We start from the raw sequence: 24,445 nt of genomic DNA, 5'->3' as shown, positions 1-24,445 counted from the left end.
GCTGAAAGAAATGAAAGAGGACACAAAAAGATGGAAAGGCATTCCATGCTGTTGGATTGGAAGAATTAACATTGTGAAAATGTCCATACTACCCAAAGTTATCTACAGATTCAATGCAATCCCCATCAAAACACCAATGACATTCTTTACAGAAAGAGAAAAACCAATCCTAACTTTCATATGGAACAACAAAAGACCCCAAATAACAAAAGCATTTCTGAGTAATAAATAAATAAATCCAGAAGTATAACGCTACCTGACTTCAAATTACACTACTAAGCTAACGCAACCAGAATGACATGGTATAGGCATAAAAATAGAACTTAGACAAATGGAACAGAATAGAGAACCCGGAAATCAACCCACATACTTTCAGCCAACTGATTTTTGATAAAGGCACCAAGAGCATACATTGGGGAAAAGACTGCCTCTTCAAGAAATGGTGCTGTGAAAACTAGACATCCACATGTAGAAGAATGAAACTAGACCTGTACCCCTCACCATATACCAAAATCAACTAAAAATGGATTAAACCTTAAATATAAGACCTGAACCTATAAAACTCCTAAAATAAAGCATAGGGGAAATACTTCAGGAAGTAGGACTGGACAAGATTCCATGAATAAGACCCTGAAAGCACAGACAACAGAAGAAAAAATATATACAAATGGGATTATATCAAACTAAAAAGCTTCTGCATAGCAAAAGAAATAATTAACAGAGCAAAAGACAACATACAGAATGAGAGGAGAAAATTTTGCAAACTCTGCACCTGACAAGGGATTAATGTTGAAAATATACAAGGAACTTAAGCAACTTAACAGTAAAAATGTAAGCTGATTTAAAATTGGGCAAAGGAGCTAAATAGGCAATTCTCAAAGGAAGATACAAAAATGGCCAACAGACACATGAAAACATGTTCAATATCACTAAGCATCAGGAAAATGCAAATCAAAACCACATTGAGATGTCATGTCACCCGAGTTAGACTGGCCAGTATAAGAAAGAGAATTAGAAATGCTGACAGGGATGCTAAGAAAGGGGGACCCTCCTATGCTTTTGAAGGGACTGTAAATTGGAGCAACCATTATCGAAAATGTAAGGAGGTTCCTCAAACAACTACAGATAGAACCAATAATTCCACTTCTGGGTACATATACAATGGAATGAAAAGCATTATGTCAAAGGGCACTTGCACTTCCATGTTTACTGCAGCTCTATTTACAGTAGCTAAGAGTTGGAATCAACCTAAATGACTATTGAAGGATGACTAGATAAGGAAAATGTGGTATATATACACAATGGAATACTACTTTGCCATAAAAAAGAATGAAATTCTGCCTTTACAGCAGCATGGATGAGCTTGGAGAAAATCATGCCAAGTGAAACAAACCGGGAATAGAAAGAGAAATACCACATGTCCTCACTCATAAGTGGGAACAAAAGAATGAAAGAAAGAAAGAAGGAAAGAAAGAAAGAAAGAGAGAGAGAGAGAGAGAGAGAGAGAGAGAAAGAACAACCACAATAATACATTGAATATTCATAAGGAGAGAACAGAACTGTGGTTACTAGAGGTGGAAAAGGAAAGGGGAGGGGAGTTTGCAAGATATTAGTTAATGGACACAAGGAATGATTACATTTCGTGATGATGAACATGATAATTATCATGATTTGATCATTACACATTATGCACAGGTATTGATATTCTACACTGTACCCCACAAATACGTATAATCAATTATGTCTTAACAAAAAATAAAATAAAATAAAAATCTACCCTAAAGATATGAGAGGAGTTCAAAAAGTTTGTGGAAAAATGGAATTAAAAGATACCAGTAAAAAATACAATCTCTATTTCTTAACATATGCTCTATCGAGTTCAAGACACTTTTTAAAGTGGTGATACCAGCCATGTAGCTCATCTGTAAAGATCTGAGGGTCCTGGGAATTTAACCTTGTCAACTAAGTCCTTTTTAAGTTATTAACTGAAGAAAAATGGGTTCTTTTTAAAGATCTTTTTAAGATTATGAACAAAAAGAAATCACAAGGAGTCAAATCAGGACTGGAATATAGATGATACCCCATCACAAAATTGCCTTTGTTTGATGAAACGAGTGAGCAGGTACCTTGTTGTGGTGGAGAAGGACTCTCTGTTGAAGCTTTCCTGGGCTTTTTTCCTGTTGAAGCTTTGGCTAACTTTCTCAAATCTAATTTCTCTCCTGCAAAGCAGGTGTTATTCTTTTGCACCCCCCCCCCCAACAAGTCAACAAGTAAAATGCTTTGAGCATCTCAAAAAACTGTTGCTGTGACCTTCGCGCTTGACTAGTCTGTTTTTGCTTTGACTGGAACATTTCCACCTCTTGGTAGTCACGGCTTTGATTGTACTTTGTCTTCAGCATTGTGCTGGCAAAGCCATGTTTCATCACCTCTTACAATTCTTCAAAGAAATGCTCCAGGGTCTTTAGTCCACTTGTTTTAATTTCCATTGAAAGTTCTGCTCTTTCTGCAGCTGATTTGGGCACACCAGTGTGGCACCCATTGAGTGGAAAGGGTGCCCAGCTTTCATTTTGCAGCCAGTTGAGATGTCTGTGTTGTTGGCTATTGTTTCTGTGGTTAATCATTGGTCTTATTCAATAGACAGGAACAAGATTGATTTTTCATCAAAGCCATAGGCTTTGTCTTCAATATCATGTTGTCTTTTCTTAAAACAAATTATACATTTGTAAACTGCTGATTTCTTTGGGGCATTGTCCTTACGAACTTTTCGTAAAGGATCAGTGATTTCACCATTCTTCCATCTGAGTTTCACCATAAATTTGATGTCCCTTCTTGCTTCAATTTTAGCAGAATTCATGTTGGTCTGATAGGGGCCCTATTCAAATTGACGTCTTATCCTTCCTTGTACCTCAAGCTAGATCCTGTTCAGACATGTCGTAACAGTTAGTATGAGTTTATATTGGCTCAAAAAATTTTGGAAATACATGCATAGTTTTTTCTTCATTTGCATTTTCCATGAACTTTTTGATGACCCTTTGTATACTGACAAAAAGAAAAATGCACCAAGATCTTCATTAGAACCTACTTAACATGGCAAATGTGAAGAAAAACTCCAAATGTTTGTCAATATTGGACTGATAAAAAAAAGGTTCATTACACGGTGAAGCACTATGCAGCTAAAAAAGGATCAAGGAATTTTTTATATGCAATTATAAAGTAATCCCCAGGCTATATTAAGGTTAAAAAAAAAAAGCAGGTGAGAAAAGTGTAAATGATATGTCACTGCTTATGTAAGTAGGTAGGGTAATACACACACATACAAATGCATACACACACACGTAACTTTAATATTTCCTTTATTAAAAAAAGAAAAGATTATCCTTTAAAAAGCAAGGAAGCAATCAAAGACAGCAAGAGGCTGGTCTAGAAGATCTCAGGAACCAACACGAAGAGGACCTCACTGCCCAAATATGGAAAATTTTAAGCATCACTAACTGTAGTAGATTGAAGAATCACATTGAAATGTTTAAGTCCATGAATTCATAATAATAGTTAAAAAAAAAGTAATGTCACCTTAGTGGGATGTCAAAGTTCAACTCATTAATTTGAAAATCTATAGATAAAAGAATTAAAACTTCATCTTCTTTTTCTTACTTAAACTATATTTCTGTGTAACTAAATAGTTTATAAGGAGACATTTGTCTTTATAGAATTGCTTTTAGCTAATCAAAGAGGAAGAAATATTAAATATTTCCACTGTGCAATACCCAATGGAGTCGTGGATTTAGGTAAAAATCATAGATGAATGGTTACAATGCAAAAACAAAAAACATTACGCCTCTTCATTGAAGTACATAATGTCATTTATTTATTTATTTTTTTTTAAATTTTTTTTTTTTAGGTCAGTGATTTATTTTACTCAGTGTAGAAAACCAAACACATTTTTTTTATTGTTACAAATCGTAATTATTCTTTTTTTTTAAAATTTTATTTTGTCGATATACATTGTCGCTGATTATTGCTCCCCATCACCAAAACCTCCCTCCCTTCTCCCTCCCCCTCCCCCCCAACAATGTCCTTTCTGTCATAATGTCATTTATGAAGGAGTTTTGCCAACCCCCCCCCAAAAAAAACACACACACACACAGACATACACAAAATGGAATCTTATCAATATCTAGGTCTATTAGAAAATTTACAGAAAATCCAGAGGAGAAAAAGTTGTTTTATGCCACTATGTGGATGTAATAAGAAAAATCCAGATTATAAAAAATGTTCTATGAAATGTTCAGATTTCTTAAAGAATGATAAATTAGAGAGAGACCGAGATGAAAGGAGTACATATATGGCTTAAGGGACATAACTGCTCTTTGGAATGAATGGGCCTTATTTAGATTTGATTTCATCAAACTATAAAAATAAACCAAAATAAACAAATTACAAAAAAAGGAAACAGAAAGAGAACAGTGACCAGATACTTGATGGTGTTCAGAAATTCTCTCTTTCCACAAACACATAATGTGTATATGAGTGATACTGGCATTGTGATTATGTTTTTAAAAATGTATTTAACTTTTATGTGTATATATATATTAACATATGTGATAATATGTGAAAAATAAAAGAAAATAGAGATTATGTTCTTGTAGCAACAGAGTCTGCAAGAATATCCATAATCCAAGTTTAATAATTGGCAGAATCTTCAAATTCTGTGAGTTGAAAGAGAAGTTATAGGGAATGACAAAGGAAGGAGGTAAGTCAAGAAAACAGTAGAAACCAAAAAATTAGTGTAAAGTATGATTTACTTACATTTTTCTGGCTGATAGATCAGGTTATAGTGCATCATGTGAAGAGTTACCAGAGCCACTAGTGCAGACATAAAAGGAATAAGTAAAACAAGGACCCAGGCCCCTGAGTGCTGGATGTAAGATATTCCCAGAAAGACAACAGTTGCATTTAGATTCATGAGCCAGTAAAACCTGAGGTATACAGACAGACAAAAATAAAAATTGCCATTGAGTTACTTTAGATAATAATTGCTAATTATAATGCTTTTTTTCAAATGTAAGCTATGAAATGGTGGCATGCTAGCTGAATCAAACTTTGTAAATATTGTTTATTAGATTTCCTAATAAGTGTACCAGTCGTGTCTTATCAGGTTCATTTTCTTTATTTCATTCCTATTTAGAATAGATGTAGAAAGAGTGTGTTCTCTTTTATCTTAATCAGGGATTGACAAAAAACATTTTGTATAAAGGGCTGGATAGTAAATATTTTAGGCTTTTCAGGCACTATTCAACTCTGTGTTGTGTAAAGAAGCCATAGACAATACCTAATCATTTTAATACTCTTGCTGAAACTGCAAAAGGTTAAATGGTTAAAGAGTTGAATCTTCTCATATATTCTAGTTTTCAAAGTATAGGAAAACACAGAAAACAGAAATACCCAGGTTATGTACAGACTAGGCATTAAACCAAAGAAATGAGTGACATTTGAATAAAAACTTCAGTTTCTCTTCCCAGTGATTATTATCACAAATGGGTACTTACCCCAGCAGTCTGGTTTGTGAGTTCTGACGAAATCTCTCTCAACCATTCATTAGGTCTAAATCCTGCTGTTAGAATCCCTTTGCAAAGAAGGGGTTTTAACATTCACTTCAAAAATTTTTATTGAGGTAAAATTAAATACAATAAAATTTACTCATTTAAGTATATAGTTTTTCTATATGTGTGTTTTGGTGTTTAGTTGTGCAAATCAACAGACTTAAGTTTTAATACACTTACATTGTCACTAAATTTAAAGGGCTTGCCTGATTAGAGCAGGCCCACCCAGGATAACCTCCCCTTTAATTAACTCGAAATCAACTGATTAGGAACTTTAATTACCTCTGCAAAATTCCTTCACCTTTGGTATATAACATAATAAGGGGAGTGATATCCCATCATCTTTGCCATATTCTGCTGGTTGGAATCAGGTCATAGGTGTGCTCATACTCAGGGTGATGGTTCTAATGGGTCTATACAGAGTGTGATCCATTGGGGGTCATCCTATGGCATGTCCACCAAATCTTCTAACTTCCTTCCTTCCTTCCTTTTTGTCTTTCTCTCTCTTTCTCTCTTTCTTCTTTTTTTCCTGTAAGTGAAAGAAGTAAAGTCAACAGGTAAGACTGTCTGTGGAAAGGGGTTCTTAAAGGTTTGAGAAGAAAGGAAAGGTTTAGAAATAGTCATCTAAAGGAGAAGGAAAGAGATTGCATACTTGCCAGATCTTTGGTGATCATGAACTTAATGTGAACATACTCAGCACGATTTTGTATTTTTCTCCAGACTTGTTCAGCTGTGGGAGTACAAGAACAAAATAGGTGGAGAGTTGAATTTTAACCAGGATTGTTTCCTGTATCACATAGAAGAGTACAAGAAAGTGAGGTGAGGGGAGAGAGGAATGTAGGATGTGAAATTAGATTGATAATTATTTGAAGAATTGTCTCAACTTATACCATCTTATGGATTTGCTGGTTTGTTGGGCTGCAACCGCACCACTTGCTATAGCAATTGCTAGGGTGAAAGGAGGCCACACCAAATGGCGGCTGTTTAAGTTCCCCACCCGCATGGTCCACACAAGACGGCGCCTAGAGGAAGCAAAGAGGGAGTGTCACTTTTAGTTCCGCAAAAATTTTTATTGTAGTTGCGCTTTTCCGCGCTCCCTCGTGATCAGTGCACGATCAGTAGGCTGAGCATAGGAAAGTAAGGCGCATGCACATGTGACCTTTCCAGTGATTGGCTCTCAGTGTGGAAATCCCCGCTTGTTTAGATATAAATACAAGTGCTTAAAAGGCAATAAACGGAACTGCTTGAGGGAACCCCCTCCGGGTCTGAGTGTTCCTTTGCTGGCTGAATAGATGGGTGATGCACTCACCCACCTTCGGGGATCCTTCTTCAGCTTACCCTGCAGAGGGCAACTTATCTGGTCCTGCCTGGGGGGGGATAGGGAGTCTGCCTGGGACCACTCGGTAGCCACGGCCAGGGAAATCTGGAGCCTGGGCCTGGCTGACTGAGAGAGCACCCCGACACTGGTTGGGGGTGGAGGTTACCTCCCTGCTGTGCCCAGCTGACACAACCCAGGCAGGTGAATTAGAATACTACCTGTTTCTGCTGGGCAGGGGATGGAAGGTCAACTCCTGGCTTGGTCCTACCACCACCACCCTGGCTGGGAATCAGAGTGTCCGTGTGTGTGTGTGTGTGTGTGTGTGTGTGTGTGTGTGTGTGTGTGTGTGTGTGTGTGTGTGTATGTGTGTGTGTGTATAAAATATTGGAATCAGAGTGTCCGTGTGTGTGTGTGTGTGTGTGTGTGTGTGTGTGTGTGTGTATAAAATATTAGATTCCTGCTCATTTCTGCTGAAACTGTGGGGCCAAGTGGGGGAGTTGAGGAGAGGACAGGGGAGGGATAGTTTTTCCATAGTGTTTGGCTAGAGAAGGGCAGTTATTGTCAAAAAGATTTTCTTCTTTGTTAGGGTACCCTTTTCCTGGTAGTTTGGCTAAAGGGAGCAGGATTTTCTTAGAGACTCCTGTTCTCTCCCCTTACCCTGGCTCTTGTCTCTGTCGATCCTTTTCGGTGGTTCCAGGTTCCAGGCTTCTCCACTGTCCTCAATGAGAGCAAAAAGAAAACCCAGGAAATTCATTGCTGTCCGTCCTCAAGTTCCAAGGTTCCTAGTCAGCGTCTTCTTTCCACCTTCAGAATCTTCCCATGTTTGTTTGTTGTGTTATGTCCCGGGTATTTTTTAGATGTAAGAGGGAAGACCTGGAAGAAATGGACTACTCTTTCTTGGACAATACTAGAAATCCACCATTTTTTTTTTAATTGGCTAGTTTGTCTTTCTGTTATTGATATGCAAAAGTTCCTTATGTATTTTGGATGCATGTCTTTTGTTGGATATTTCTTGTAATCTGTGGCTTGCCTTTTCATTTTCTCAGTGACATTTTTTGATAAACAAGTTTTTAATTTTAATAAATTTCAATTTAACAACTTTTAAAATTATTAGTTCATGATTTTTGTCTTATGTATTCTTTAATACTTTCTAAGCCTAGGTCACAAGTATTTTTCCCTATGACATTTTTAAGTTTTATGGTTTTAGATTTTATATAAGGTCAATGATTCACTTTGAATTAATTTTTCAGTATGGTGTCATGGGTAATTTTTTCCGGAATAAACATTCAGTTATTTTTAGCACAATTTGTTGAAAAAATAATCTTTTCTTCATTGATTTTCGGGAGCTTTGTTTAAAATCAATATACCACATAAATGTGGGTCTATTTTCTGAGTCTCCATTTTGTTTCACTAACCTATCCTTATGCCAATATTATATTGTATTAATTACTGTTTCATTTTTTTCTTGTTTTTTTAAAAACAGCTTTATTGAGATGTAACTGAGATACAATCAACTGCATGTGTTTAAAGTGTACAAATTAGTAAGTTTTAAATATGTATGCACCCATGAAATCATTACCACATTCAAGATAATGATCATATCCATAACTTCTAAAAGTTTTCTCATGTACCTTTGGAATTCTTTCCTCTTGCTCCTTCTTACCACCTTCTTCCCATTTCCAGGCAACCAGTGATCTTTTTTTTTTTTTTTTTTTTTTTTCCTGTCACTATAAATTAGTTTGCAATTCATAGATTTTTTTTTTTTTTTTTGTAAATTGAATTATCCATATCTATATCTTTTTATCTGGTTTCCTTTACTTAGCATAATTATTTTGAGATCTACCTATGTTGTATTCATCAGTAGTTCATTCCTTTTTACTGCCAAGTAGTATTCTATTATGTAAATATAACTTTATTTATTATCCATTTATATGTTAATATATATTTTTCCCAGTTTATGACTGTTACAGATTATTATGTTATGAACATTCATGTATAAGTCTTTGTATAAACATAGGCATTCATTTTTCCTAGGTAAAAACCTAGGAGTGGAATGGCTGGGTTATATGGTAGATGAATATTTAACACTTTAAGAAATTTCCAAATGGTTTTCGAGTAGTTGTAACATTTCACATTACCACCACATGTGTGTGAAAGTTCTAATCCCTCCACATCTTGGTCGACTCTTGCTATGGCAGATGTGTATTAGTATGTAATTATGGTTTTATTTTGCATTTCCCTAATGACTAATCTAATGTCCATAGATTTGTTCTCTCCATCTGATACATAAACTGCTCCTCTGTTGGATTGTTGCCTGGATGATCTGTCCAGTACTGAGATGGCTGTGACCAAGTCCTCCCCTGTTATCATAAATCAGATGCTTCTTCTATTACTCTGGAGTGTGCTTTGTGAAGAGAGAGGACCTCTTCTTCTCCTTTTTTTTTTTTTTTTTTTTGGTTTATGCTGGTGCCTCTCCTTGTGTCAGTGCAGTTGAGAGTCTGGTGTGCCATCTGCATGGTGGCTGTGATTGCTGCTGTAGAGATTGGGGCAGCCATGGCAATTGAGGTGGCTATGGTGGGCTACCTGCATGGAAATTGTGTTTTCGGAGTGCTCTTTACCTGGTTGCGGCTGGGTTCTGCTTCTCCTGGCTCCATGCATCAGGATCCAGTGGGGCCCCGGGATAGAGGTGGCAACTTGCCTAGTTGAGGCTGAGTTTGGCCTCCCCCGGCTCCAGGCCTCATTCTAAGATGTGGTTGTGGAGCAGTTATGGGGGAGAAAGAGAAGGGAAGGGGGAGGGGAAATAGGGTGAGAAGATCAGGAAAGAGAGGGAGTGTGATTGAGGCCCGTGGCTCCCCCTTATTCTGGCAGGGGAGATCAGGGGGCTTCCAGTGGCAGCTGGGTAGTTGTTGGGCTGGTTGCAGATGTTGGGGGTGCATGGCGGAGGCCCTCGGCCCTTCCCCCTCCCTGGCTTGGTTGCCCAGGGGTCTTCCGGCCCTTCTAGGTTTTACAGGTATTCTCTGGTGGTGTTAGACATTTACTGGTTAGTATCAAACTTTGTCTCTGATCTGTGGGTATTTTGTTTTTTCTTTCAGTTCTGTGTTGGATTACTTGCTATTCCCACCACTTAAACTCGCACTGGAACTAAACGTTGTCCTTTGCTTACTTCTAAAATGTAGGAACTTCCTGTGGGGACCAGCACTTGAGCCCTGTGGTTGAGCTAAACTGCTTCATTGCTGCTGATTCCTAGGAAAAGCTTTTTGTACAACTCAGGTTTTAATTGTTGACCTTGTATCTACTTCCGGGTCTTGTGAGGTCTGGTGCAGCTGGGTTGTGTGGAAACTCTGGTTTGGGCCTGAGTCTTTTCAGCAAACTGTACCCCCTGCAGTTCTATATTCCTGACCAGTCTCCACTGAGTGGACTTGTGCTGATTGGGGGGCAGATCAGCTGTCCTTGCTGTACCCCAGTGTTCCCCTGGTAGCCAGTCTCCCCTATCCCCCACACTCCAAACACTTCCCATAGGATGGGCCATGTACTGGTCCCTTGTGATGACTCACCGGCCTCCGAATTGTTCCTTTTTTCTGTTGCTGCGGCCCCTCACACCTGTGTGAGTCCATGGGAACTCTGTTAGTGGTCTTGCTGGCCTGGGGGCCACCAAGGCCCTCTTCTCCCCTGCTGCCTCCAAGCAACTTCATACAAAGGGCACAGCAGCAGCTTTTGCCAGCTCCTGCTCTGTGCGCTCAGCAGGGTCAGGTTTGAAGCAGCTGGGGCTCAAAATGGTGGGAGTGATCCTTTCTCTCTTCGTGGCTTCTCCTGCCTTCATGAACTCTGTAGATCTTTCCTCCTCTTCCCCTGAGCTCTAGCAGCCCCAGCTTGGCTGTCATTGCTGCTTAATAGTTGTAAATTGGTTGATTTGTAGGAGAGTGTGATGCTGGGGACCGTCTATTCCACCACCTTAATCGGAAGTTTTATTTGTGTCTTTTGAAGTGCCAAAATTCTTAATTTTGATGAAGTCTAATTACCAATATTTTTTCTTTCACAAATTATGCTTTTAAGTTGTTTCTAAGAAACCTTTGCCTAACCCAAGGTCACAAAAGTTTTCTCCTTCTTTTTCAGAGAAAAAATCGGAGTCTTAGAGCACTGAAATGACTCGTCTAAATTCACACAGCTCGTTTGTAGCAGACCATGAGCAGAAGCCACCTGTCCCGGCGCAGCCTCTAAGTAGGGGCTACCTGGACTAGATGTCATGTTCTTTCTCCTTCCCAGATCTTTGCAGTGATCAATTTCACAGCATTACAATTTCCTTATTCATCCAGGCTTTTGCATTTGAAATTGGCTTTCATTCATCCCTCCCTCATGTTTTATATATGATTAATTATTAATATTGTCCTTCTTTGGAATGGTCAGAAGACATGAGTTTGAGTCTCAACTCTGATAACGATCTGTGATCTTATGCTTTTTGGAATTCAGGGTAATTTTTAAAATGGAGATCACACCTTCTGAATGAGGTTTTTGTAAGAATTGAGCGAAGAACACAGACTGTAGCTGTATAGTGCTAAGCAAATATTGCTACTGTTAATTTTTCTTCAATCCTGATTTCAGAAACAAATAGCACAATAGGTTGGAGCATAGTGAGCTCGGGATAAAATGTTGGAAACAAAGATCGAGCAGATAAGTGTGGTCCAGATCATTTAGGGTCTTGAAGTCCACAGTAAGGTGTTTGGATTTCATTCTCAGTGCATTGGGAAGCCATTCGGAGGGAATTGAGCAGGGGGCTGTTATGATCTGATTTTAAATGGAAATAGAAGAAGAAAGGTTATTGTGTCAGCTCTATGAACTGATGGTGCATGGTAAAGAGACCAGTCACAGCTCATGTAAGAGTCAGGACGACAGCTTAGAGCAGACCGGACCAGGTTGGTAGCCAAGGAAAGAGATAGAAGTGGATAGATATGTGATATATGTTTAAAGAGGACACATGTCAAATCGGGCATCTTCTCACTGTCTCAGAAACACATCTACTCATTTTTGTCTCCATAATTTTTCATGTTCCATGGCTTGCTTTCTCTCACTTTCAAAGTCCCATATCAAGCCTCTTTTCCTTCATTTGATACTCTCTTGAATATTTGACTTGTTCTGTCTTTGAACTTCTCAAGTAAATATTAATTCTTCAATTATTTAATTTTTTTCCAATTTTGCTTCTCATTTATAGATTGTCAGGCTCCCAATGGCAACACCTTATTCTTTATCTCCACTTCTCTATCTCCATGGGATCTAACACAGTACTAGGTCCACAATAAATGCACAGCAAACAACAAATTGGTTAATAATCACCTTATAAAAATCAATCAATCAAACACAACCAAAACAAAAACAAAATCTTCTCCATAATCACCTAGAAGGGTAATAGAATGTCAAACATAGTCATGCTGAGCAAACCGAATTACTGTAATCCACTAATAGAAATTTATTTATTACAGTGTAGGTTCGGTATAAAGTTAGAGTTTTCTAGGACAATTGGGTAGAGTCTCTAGGCTCAGCCTCAGGTTATTCTTTCATGCTGTTGCAAACTGTATGCTTGAATTGTGGCGATAGTGACTGAGAGATGCTGGAGCTGAAAGCAACGTTACAGTTCTTTCAATCTTTGGTAAACCCTTTTTCTAATGTTAAGCATTGTTGAGAAAATCCAAGAGGACACTGTGTGACTCTTCAGTATATTACATGGTGATGTAAACTGAATTGCTCTAAAGAGGGCCAAGAAAAATTACAATTATTCCAAGACTTAAATCTCATGAAAGGTAGTTAGAATCCGAAGAATTATAGTGCTGAATGTCTATGTTTAAAAAGAGATTTCACATAAAGTACTAAATGTATTTTAACAAATGTCACCTAACCTATTTGATTGTGTAATTTTCTGAAAGAATTACCTAGTATAGGCATGTTTTATATATGTCTTTGTTGATCCATGGGCAGGACAAGCTATAGATAATGAAGGGTGAAATTGTATATGTATCATCTGTTAAAAAATAAAAGAAATAAAAATCCACAATCTTCAAACTCACCATTAAGAATCCTTTCACCTCATAGCTCACTAGCAAATTGAATATATAAAGCACCTCTCACACAGAAAGTCAGAGAGCAAAGCACTAGAGCAAAACAAATACCAGTGATTAAGGAAAATTGAAAGCAGCAGTAAAAATATGTTTCTTTAGTCTACTTTTAAATACAGACTGGGAACTGCAAATAACTGGGAGTATATATAAGTGGTAATTTTTTTTGTCGTTATGATTCTATGGTGTTGAATGCAAATAAGAAAAAAAAATTTGTTGCAAAACTCAGAAATCCTTTCAAGATTATTTTAAATATTCACTTAATCTATTTAGTAATAATTTTAAAGTCACTCAGATATTTTGTCATTTCTTTGACTGGCCAATTTTGACATGCTTCAAATTTATTTTAAGTGATTTTAAGAGAAATGATTTAAAATGCGCTTTCCTAACCTGAGAAGATATCAAAGAGGGGAGCCAAAACTTCTGCAAGTTTCAGATCTTTATAGCATGAGTGGACAATTTAAAGACTCTAGGGAGTATTTTATTCTGAATTGAATAATACTGAGATAATTCACCAGGGGATTTATGATTCTTCAATGGGATAAAGCTAAACTGTTTAGAAGAGTCAATGAAACACTTAGGTGCTGATTTCATGGTGGATGGCTATTGCCAATCATTGCTTCTTTTAGCATAACCATTGGCCCACTGAAGTACCTCAAAGAATATTCTGGCAGCCATGTATTTGGAGAAAGAAGGAGCAAATAGAAATTTTATAGTTCTTCCTTTTTATCTGTAAATTTTTTCAGCAGAGTTGTTAAAGAAAAGGCAGTTGAATAAAAGAAGATCATTGATTTTGGTGAATAAGCAGCAGCATTAAAGAAGTTATATTTTTAATTGAGAAATCTGGGGAAATGCGTCACTCTCTCTTGCTCTCTTTTAACCTGCTTTCATTCCCTTTCTCTGCTTGTTTCTCATTCTGTTGCCATCTCTCCAATTTTAACAGATGTTTCTGCATATCATTTTCTCATTTCCTGCATTTAAGATCTTTGAACCCCCACATCTTAGAGTTTACTGATGAAAATAAGTCCCAACTCACGTACCATTTCAAGCTTAAAAGAGACCAAGCAGGGCTTAAGAAAAAACAGGAGGCAACATGAGCAGTAAGAAATGGAAGAAAGTTTTTTCTTTTTTTTTTCTTTTTTCTTCAATATTCTTTGGTTTCCATGGTTAAATATGTTTGGAGAGGAATTCTGAGTGCATTTCCTGAAAGCTTACATTTTTGGCAAAGGTAAAGAAGGAGGTGGCTGCTGTTATTGAGGTGGGAGGGGAGCATTTTAAAACTTGGCTAGAGCCAGTGCAAAAAGAATTTTGGAAGGTCTAGTGATTTTTTTCAAAGCTATTTACAGGGTACTACTCCTCACTATTAAATTCAGAGGATATTTTGAGTAGTAATAAGATTATTCCATGAACTGCTTGATTTTGTTGGCGGAAACGCACCTTATAAGTTGTGATTTTACTATGAAAAAATACACGTAGGTTTATATTTTGTTTCTCTCCCTCAGGACCATGTCGAATTTCTGAACCAGCTAGATTTCTAAGTGTGGTGAAAATTGCTATGAATCATCGAACATTTCCAAAGCATCCTGGCACACAGTAAGTGTGCTCCCTGTTTACTTTCATTTCTTTCAAAGGTATCGTTAAACCGAGTTTGAAATCTCCTTTCCTTATGGCTCTGGAATTGTTTTCAGAATTTGTTTCATCTCCTGAATCACCTGAAATACTTGCTATGGTCTGAATGTTTGGATCCCTTCCACATGCACATTTTGAAATCTTAACCCCCCAAAGTGATGGTAGTAGGAGTTGGAGCCTTTGATCATGGGGTGGAGCCCTCCTGAAGGGGATTAGTTTCCTTATGAAAGAGTCCAGAGAGAACTCTTCTGTTTCTTCCACTCTGTGAAGACACAACAGGGAGTCTGCAGTCTGCCACTGGGAAGAGGGCCCACACCAGATCCCAGCGACACTGATACCCTGATCTCAGGATTCCAGCCTCCAGAGCTGTGACAAATACATTTCCATTGTTTATGAGCTACCCAGTCTATGGTAATTTGTTGTAGCAGCCCGAATAGACTGAGATAGTACTTACCACCTGCCCTCCTAGGAAGTTCTTACTCAGGAGGTTTGGGGTGGGGCCTGAGAAACATTTTTAACAAGGCCCTAAACTGATTATTAACATCAGGCAACACTGTTTTAGAGCAGAGTTTCTTAACACTGACTACCTGAGGGAGCTTTAAGAAAAAAGTTCCTGATGCCCGGGTCCCACCTCAAATCAGTGTAATCAGAAACTCGTAACAAAACTCAAATATCAGTATTTTCTTTTTTTTTTTTCAGAATTCTCAGGTGGTTTTAATGTGCATCTAAGATTGAGAATCACTGTGCTCAAACAATGTTCAGGTAAACATTAGAACAGCTTCTGGAAAAAATGCTGTTAATCAATTTTTACCTCCAGTGTTTGCCTAAGATAAAAGATATCAAATCAGTGTAAGTATTAAACGCAGAACATTTCCGTGTGGGACAGATACCATGTAGGGTCAATTTGAGTGCCAGATATTCAACATTTCTGGGATGGAATAAGTCAGCCTGTAGACTTTTTCATGAAGTTTACCAATATTCTATTTGGGCCTTTAATCATGTTTAATTCACTCTGGTAACCCCTTAGCAACAGACTGTGATATGCAGATAGGATGCAAATTATCAGGCAAAGTAAGGAGAGAAATGTGGAAGCAAGATTTGAGGTTAATTGTGATAGAATTTAAAATTATGGCCATGAACAGACTTGATTATCCACCTTCTCTTTGCTTCCAGAAAAGAATCTGCACAGGTGTATTTACCTAGATGATCTCCAATGTGATGACTCTTAATCTTCCACCTCAGATTTTGGAAAGTGCTGAAAGAGCCAGGTTTTGATCTAGGTAATGGCAAGGATGTAGGCAGATTATTATGCCTCTTGATTTCAGGGAATTTAGCTTTATTCTTTCAATGAGGTACATAGTTGAGGAAGATCCAGTACCAGATGGTAATGTTGGCTGGGAGTGGTTTTCTCACCTACATTTGGCAGCTGTACTCGGAAGTGGTGCTTTCAGTGCCTGAGACTTCCAGTCTATGATACTTAACATGACGGTTGGGAAGCTTTAGGAGTATAGATGCAATGACACCTCTCATTAAAGGTCCCGGAACTAGGAACATCTGACATCTGTGCTGAAAATAGGACTGAATGCAGACTTCAGGTGGTTATAGGTTCAAGTGCTATGTTGTTTTTTAGAGGCACTACTGAAATTTATTGTGTTCACCAGGCTTGTTGTTTCCAGAGGCATTTTTGACTTGGAGAAATAGATTATGAGTTAATGGACTGCCATTTTGAAGATGGTCTCCTCTTAAATGGGCTCCCTCTTCCCCAGCATTGACAATGGTTTTACCTGCTGACATATTTATCATTTAACAACAATAATAATAGCTGTCGTAATTTGAATATCTATAATGTGCTAATGTACCTTAGTATAAACAATACAACAGCCCTCCAAGGTATTCCCATTTTGTGGATGGGGGACCTGGGGCTCTGACAGATGAAGGAACTTGCTGAAGGCCATAAAACTCCTCAGCGACAGACCCAGGATTCTGCCAGTTGTCTGGCTGCCCAGTGGAGTCTCTGTCTATCTTGCCACTAACCCCTGCAGTGTGCAGAGGAATAGAATTAGCATTCATTCCTATAAACGGAAATAAGTGGATGTTCATAAAATTGTGATGTAGTTTAGTTTTGAAACGGGGGGGGGGGATAAAAAGCAAAAACAGCCTAATTCAGCCTTCAAGGAGCTTACCATCCAGTCTGACTCTTTACACACATTTTTAGATGCTTTAGCCATATTTTTATAAAATATTGCACGATTGGGCTGACCCTGTGGCTCACTCGGGAGAGCGCCGCTGGGAGCTCCGAGGCCGCGGGTTCGGATCCTGTATAGGGATGGCTGGTGCGCTCACTGGCTGAGCACGGTGCGGGCGACACCAAGCCAAGGGTTACGATCCCCTTACCAGTCATGAAAAAAAACCCCAAAACATTGCATGATTATTTTTATCAGAGATTTTAATGAAATTAGAAAATAATAAAAAAGAAAATCTAAATGCGTTCATCCTGAATTTGGCCTGGCTCCTCACAGAGGCAGAAATTAATTTTCACCCCATTCCTCATCCCCCTCCCCAAAGCCCTAAAGCACAAACCCATTGGGAGTCCCCTCCCTTTCCCAAAGGAAATATTTCATTCATATAATGTCTCCTTTGTAATCAACACCGAGAAATGTCACTTTGATTAAACACAACTCTGAATGACTAAGACCACAGTACAATAAATTCTCCAGAGCTATCTTTCAGAACAACTGATTGCTCTCCAGTCTTAATCCTCCAGAGCCTTATTTAATCAAAATGATGTTGCTAATTAAGGATTAAAACCTCCGAATAGAATAAAAAAGAAGGATTTTTCTTTCTCCTTTGGGCAGGTCAAGGAGGCAGAATTTGCTATAAAGAAGTAAAGAGTTCCTTCCACCTTTGGTAAAACTGCATTGTTCTCTGACATTAGGACTTAATCCAAAATAGGCCTGAATGCTTTGTAATGTTAATATAATCGGAGAAAGAAAAAGAGATAGAGAAAGAGAGAAAGAAAAATAAGGGAAGGAAGGAAAAGAGAAAAGAGGAACTGACTAGGATAACTACATATTTGATTTACTCTACATTTTTTTGTATAGCACTTTTAATAGGAATTTTTTGACACATTTTGTCTGATGCTGTCTGTGCATTGTTTTTACCCATTGCTAACATTGATGGAAAGACAGAACATTTTAGAAAAATGTTGACAACCCATTTCACAGAAAAGAGGGAGCAAGAGACTTAATGTATCTCACAGCTATTTGACATCCACCGATGAATAACAACAGCAAAAAAGTAGTTTTATATTAACTGCTGAACTACTCTCCTTTAAGATCTAAATTTCAACTTTTTTCTTTAATTTTGATTTAGTAATAGAAATTGGTTTCTTAAAAAACACGTAAACTGATAAACTATGTAAGAACTCATTGGAGAGACAAAACAGAAAGGCAGTTTGGTTTTCATGGAATATAAACTCTTAGGTGTTGGACGTAAAGTGGGTGATAGAGAGAAGTGCTGGTTGATATTTTAATGAATCGTAAAACACTTCTTTCATGTTTGTCATCTTCTCTCTGCATTGGCTTGCCTGTGAATTTACAATCCCTGTCAAATTAGTCTATTACGATGTAGACATAACAAATATCTATAATGACAGCTACTGTCTTTTGATCACCTACTATGTGCCAAGTTTTTTGCTACCAATATACATATTATTACCCCTAATCGAACCCCAAAAGAGGTATTATTATCCCCCTTCAGAAATGAAAAACCGAAGTAGCGAATAAATGGCTCCATCAAGGTCAGTGAACTAGAGTTGAGACTTCTCAGGCCTGTTTGGCTCCAAAGCCACATTCTATTCGACCTAAGACACCTCTACTGGGAGGACAAATTCATCAGTGTGTCTGAGGAAGGTGCTGATAAGCTGTATTGGTCTGTATCCGACTCATAAGCTCCCATGATTGCCGACTGAATCGTCATCACAGACATCATCACATCGTCATTTATCCAGCCCCAATCAGTGACCAAGACTGAACAACTACTATCCACATGGGACCAGAAAGCAAACAATGAGATATCCCAAAAGGGAGAGGACTGTCATAAGCCCATTTTCTCCCCTAACCAGTGCTACCTACTAGGTAAAAAAAGATGTTTGATTCTTTGATCCATATTCCTGAAGGCCGTAAGCACCCAGTGGACGGAACACAGCTCTTATTCCTCCTGTGCCAAGGCAGATGGTCAACAGTGCTGCCTAGAACAGCCTGTTCTGCTCCTTTGGAGGTATGCTCTTAGTCACATGGGAAGTGCCTACATAGAAACCTTCCAAGGGAAAAGCAGCCACAGATAACACAATGGTGCCTGTAGGTAGAGAAAAAAGGAGAATAATATAGCACAGACCAGTTGAATCACCAAATCACATCATAAATAAGGGTTTTCCTCTGACAGTAGCATCATTGTGTGATTGTCTTATTAAAATATTTATGTTAATCACTGCAATTTGGACGATAGCCTAATTTTTCTAAGTATGAAAATTACTTCAATTTGTGTCTTAACTAATGCAGAGTTCTAATTTTTTTCACCTCCAGCTTGGACTACCTTTTCTTTCAGAATATATAAGCAAGTCATGTCCATTTTAATAAAATTAAAACAATGCAGACATGTATAAAAAACTAAGATGTCTGTATTCCCACCTCCAGAGAAAACCACTGTTAGAAAAGGTTATTTGTTCTTAATCAATAGAGAGATAGAAAATAGGATGATCACTGACATCTCAGAAGCCTATTAAATAAAAATTTCTAAGAACATTATAGTTCGAGGAGCACACAGCCTCTTTCTTTCTTCTCTATTTCTCTTTCTCTAGTCACGCCCTTCTTATTTCTCTCATTTCTCACACAGTGACTGGAGTCTTCTTTGTCACACAAACAAGGATGGGACCAAGCAGTGTGATCGGGTGATGCAGGTAACATACAGTAACAAAGGAGCCTCCCTTCCACCTCACCAGGACCACACTCAATGACTTCCCGTGTCTAATGAAAATCGCAGTACAGTTCCATGTTTTGGCTAAACTCCTTATATTTAGTGAAACATTTTCATGTGCTATATTGTTTCATTTTGGAAAAACTTTGTGATGTCGAGAGATAGATTTTCCTATTCCAATTTTTCAAAACAAGAAACAGGTTCAGTAAGGTTAAGTGACTTGTCCAAATGTTATGGAGCAACCCAGATGTAATTTTCCTCTTCTTTGACTTCCTATCATCAAGTGGTCACATCACCAATTTTTTGAAATAACATTTTCCTTTATTGGTTTACAAAATTAATATATTCTTACTTCAGAAAATATGAAAAATACAGGAAAACACCCACAATAATACAAAAGGCCCATAAACTCATGACCCGGAGATAACCTTCACCACATGTTATGCTTTTATGAATATATTTTACTTAACAAATCGATATTACACTGTTTAATATCTTTATATGTTCTTTTGCAACATGATTTCTAGTGATGATGTGAGATTCTATTGGTCATTTGTTTTACAATTCTTTTTCAGTCATTGTCAATGAATACTGCAAAAATATTCTGACACATAAATTTTGTGCACAACTTTGATTATTTCCTTAGCCTAAGTTCTTAGTCAAAGGCATTCATAGTCTTATGGCTTTAAAACCACTAACAAATGTTCTTTGGAAATGTAACAATTTAATCTTCCACTATCATTGTAGGAGATGGCCTGCACGCATCAATACCAGTTACCACCATTAACTTTTTTGTCTTGCCAATTTGATTGGTGAAAATGGGCTCTCCAGATTAGTTTTGTTTTCTATTTTTTAATAGAATACAAATGTTAGTTGGGCATGAACATTATTTGGGATGCAATTTTTATATAGTTGTTTTACGTGGTTAGTTTTCCCAATTAGACTATAAGATCTTTATAGATAAAAAAGTGGGTCTAATAAATTATTGAGTTTAAAATGTTTCCTTTCGGGTTTAGCCAGATGCGGAATTAACTGTTCTCTCGCTACCACTCAGTCCTTTCCTCTGGAAGTGTGATGCGAGGCCTGGCTAGACAAAAGGACATCCAGAGAGGACGGGTACAGACATCATCTCATGCAGCAAGCGTTCATTTAAAGACGAGGCACTTTTAGTCCAGGTGGTACCTTTGTGTACATAAGAAAGGCTGTCCCATCTTTTGAGAAAATGTCAGAATATACTGATTTGGTTAGATCAAAACTTCATTTCTATCTGGTATAAAATTGATATAATAAAAATAAAAATCCATGATTTATATGATAAAAAGCTACAGAGCTGCCAAATATAGATATGCTGATTATGCAGTACATAATAGAAATGTGCTATTTGGGAGCTCTGTATAAAGCACCATGATGTGTCCTATTCCCTGTTGGTTAGTGGGGATCTACTGGCTCTTCTCTCCAGGAGCTAATAAGTCCATTAGAGAAGTCAAACATGCAGGTGGAGAATTGTATTATAAAATGTTAAATACAATCATATAGGTACGATTAGGGTGCGGCTGAACACAGAGAAGCTAGCAACAAACACTCTCTGGGTCTTGAAAGAATATCAGCAGTTTTCAAATCTTGGGTATAGGGTAGAAAGACAAGTGAAGGTGTCAATTTCAGCCAGAGAGAAGAGCATGTGTGAGATTAGAAAAGCAGAGAAGTCGGCGAGGAGAAGCTCAGCATGGTTGTGATCATATATTGAGAGAGAAGTCTGGAGAGGTAAATTTGGAATAGATTGTAAAGGTTCTCATATGCTAAATTAATAAATTTGGATTTTATTTTTTAGATAGTAGAGCCAATCTATAAATTTAAATTTTCAGGAAGTCAGTGATGGTACAATGGTGTATAGACTGGAGTCATACTGACAACTGGCAACCCAGTAAAGCCATTGCAATGGTCAAGAAGAAGAAAGCTGCATTTTTGAGCTAAGGTTGTAGCAATTCAGACAGAAAAGACATTTCAGATAGAACCTCTGATATTTAGTGACTGTTTGAGATTTGATGGCAGCTTTGAGTGGGGGATACAAGGAAATAGCTTTTAGTAAGAAAATGAATGGATATGGAGTTGACTTAGGTCTTTTGTTTGCAAAATTCCCAAGTTGGGATTTCTGTCTTGATCTGGACTTACCCCAGAATTTAGCCTGATAGGAACCATGCTAAACAGGAAGTTACCAAATGCTACTGATGTGGCCTGTTACCAAGTTAAAGAGAGAAAATTACTCAGGTCTTTGCTTAAATGCCTCCTTACCAGAAAGCATTTCCTGATACAAAATAGCAATGTGTCTTCTTATGCAGATCTATTTTTCATCACAACGCTTATTGCCACCTGATCTAATATCCACTTACTTGTTCATTTTCTCTCTCCCCTCACCAGAAAGTCAACTTGAACAGGAACAGACTTTCTTCTCTGTTGCATTCTGGACCCTGGAGCAAAGCCTGGCACAAGATGGTTAATAAGAAATATTCGTTGAAGGTTGCATGAATGCTTGCCATGCAGAGACTTAGTTTTATTTCAGAGTACTTAAGAAATGAAGTTCACAAGTTCAAATCACACACAGATTGATTCGGTGAATGGTAATTTACCATCTGCCTGAAATTGGGCGATGTGTTGAGTACTCGCACCTATCCACGCCTCCTCATTGGGCACCCTCCTCCCCATGTATTTCGGGTGCACTCATTGTTGAGTAAGAGCACTCTACCTTCCCAAGTTCTGCAGCTCAGAACCTTCAAGTTAATTTTTGTTTTGTTCGCCCATTGTATGTGTACCTTTCTTTAGTTGCCAAATTTTTATGATTTTTTTTCCCCTGTTCTCCTGAATTGGCACTTCTGTATTGCTTAGCCCATCATCCTGGTCTCTATTTAACTTCCCACTGTGATTGTCTATCCTTTTTATTGAATAAAAGCATTTCTCAGATGTTGCTTTCATAGTATCTTCAGAGACTTCTTGTTTTCTAAAAAGGATAACTTGAATTTTTCAGCCTAAAATTCTAGACTCTTGATCAACTTGCTCTCTATATCTTGTCAAACTGTTTTGATATTTCCCCAGCATTTCTCACAATCACTTCACTTGTAAACTTTTGTAGATATATTTATTTTTCTCTGTGTAAAGAAGCAAAATGAAGTGTCTGAGTGTACTCACTTTTAAAGCACAGTGAGTAATATAGAAGTCATGCCTTCATATGCAATCTTAGTTACTATATGGCTAATTAAAAGATCACCTTTTGATGAAAACATTTCTCAATTATTTTACATGAAATTTGGAAACCTTTTTAGCACGTTTCATCTTAGTTGTGAAGCAAATGAATTTCGTGTTTCACATAGAATTTGCCGCAAATTTGGGCATGGAGTAGGATGAGGGAAAGGAGGGCATTCTAAGGAGTACAGAAGATAGACATATTAAGAAATAATTGTTGTAAAATATAATAAGTGCAATGATATAGGTATTAAAACATCCTCTAACACACACACACGCGTGCACACACACACACACACACACACACACTTACTAGCATCATTCAAATAACACAGAGAATGAAATAACTTGAAACAATGTTCCTACTTCATTTATCACCTTTTATTCTAAGAGCAGGGTGGGAATAATGCAAACTAAAAATACTAACAAAAATCTATTCAATTAAGTTGCAAAACAGTCCAGTCAGCAGAGAACACTCACCTAGAAAATGTAGAAATAAGCAAATATACACCAGTTTGTTTCTTCCTAGACAGACTCAGTGAGCCATCCAGCAAACACAGGACTAAGTATCGATGTCCCAATAAAACACAAGTTCAGAATGGCTGCCTGGTAGTTGTGATAGCCCAGATTGACAGTGCAAAAGGACATCATGTTGCAGATGACTTCAAAGAAAGTGAACCTCTCACATAGCTCCACCAGAACCAAGCAGATTCCCACCTGAATCTTTTTCCCAGAGTATGATGAAGAGAAATAACCAATATGTCTTACAGTTTTCTCTTTCTCAGTGCTGTGATTTAAGGGTATTTCCTCATCAATTATTGTAAAGCCTGTAACAGACATGACTATCTTCCTTGAATACAACTTATGTTAGTGGTTTGAACTTGGTGATTTTTACATCCACCCCTCTAGTGAAAAAATAGTAAGACTGTTGTTTCGAATTTCACATCGCCATGCTAAAATTTCTTAAGGTTTTTTGCACGCTAGTGTTCTTCATTTTAATGATCCAGGAGCATAGGAGAGGAGTTATGAGTATTTAAGCATTCGTGGTAGCTCAGTGTAGCCAGATCTGATTTGTTTGTTTAATTACTTAGAGGTGAAATTAGGCTCTTCTTCCAAAACTGTATTGAATTACATGAATCCAGTTGCGTACATGTAGAGGACTCATCTGCCTCACACTGATAAAGGTTTAAATACAGAGGCAGAATACGCAGTTTTTCAGGAGAATTTGAGCAGTAGATCAAGAAATAATTTGAGTCTAATAATTTCTGATACTTTAATTAAACAAGCCGGAACAGTACCAAGAGATAAAGTGCAAAAGGAAATCTGTTTTGAGGGGGGCAGGCTATCTTATCATTATTACATTTCTTGTTATTTTTGGTTGGAATTCTGATAAGAAAGTTAATTAGGTAACAAAAGTGCTGGTACATTTAGGTAACAAGCAGAGTTTACAAGAAAGTAATTTAAGCGCACTAATGAAAGGAGAAAATATTAAACAAAACCCTGCTTCCTTTAAGTTGACCCCATGCTTGTAGAACAGCCTCTCAGAGGAAATCAGAATCAAAAGTCACTATTCAGCTCCCTTATTA

At 37.6% G+C, this 24,445-nt stretch overlaps 1 protein-coding gene across 1 annotated transcript in view; it reads right to left on the bottom strand.

Annotated features, from left to right (window-relative positions):
* SLC15A5 (solute carrier family 15 member 5) overlaps window positions 1–23,699 on the bottom strand; it is a 92,340-nt gene extending 68,641 nt beyond the window's left edge. Inside the window, 4 exon segments of the mRNA XM_063115578.1 lie at window positions 4,807–4,976; window positions 18,785–19,007; window positions 23,340–23,396; window positions 23,399–23,699. Of these exon segments, the coding sequence (XP_062971648.1) occupies window positions 4,807–4,976; window positions 18,785–19,007; window positions 23,340–23,396; window positions 23,399–23,699 (751 nt within the window).
* Window positions 23,700–24,445: the final 746 nt, after the last annotated feature.

This window comes from Cynocephalus volans, chromosome 12 (assembly GCF_027409185.1).
Source record: "Cynocephalus volans isolate mCynVol1 chromosome 12, mCynVol1.pri, whole genome shotgun sequence".
Lineage (NCBI taxonomy): Eukaryota > Metazoa > Chordata > Mammalia > Dermoptera > Cynocephalidae > Cynocephalus > Cynocephalus volans.
Note: the sequence above shows the minus strand (reverse complement) of the source record. Positions and strands in the feature narration are given on the sequence as shown.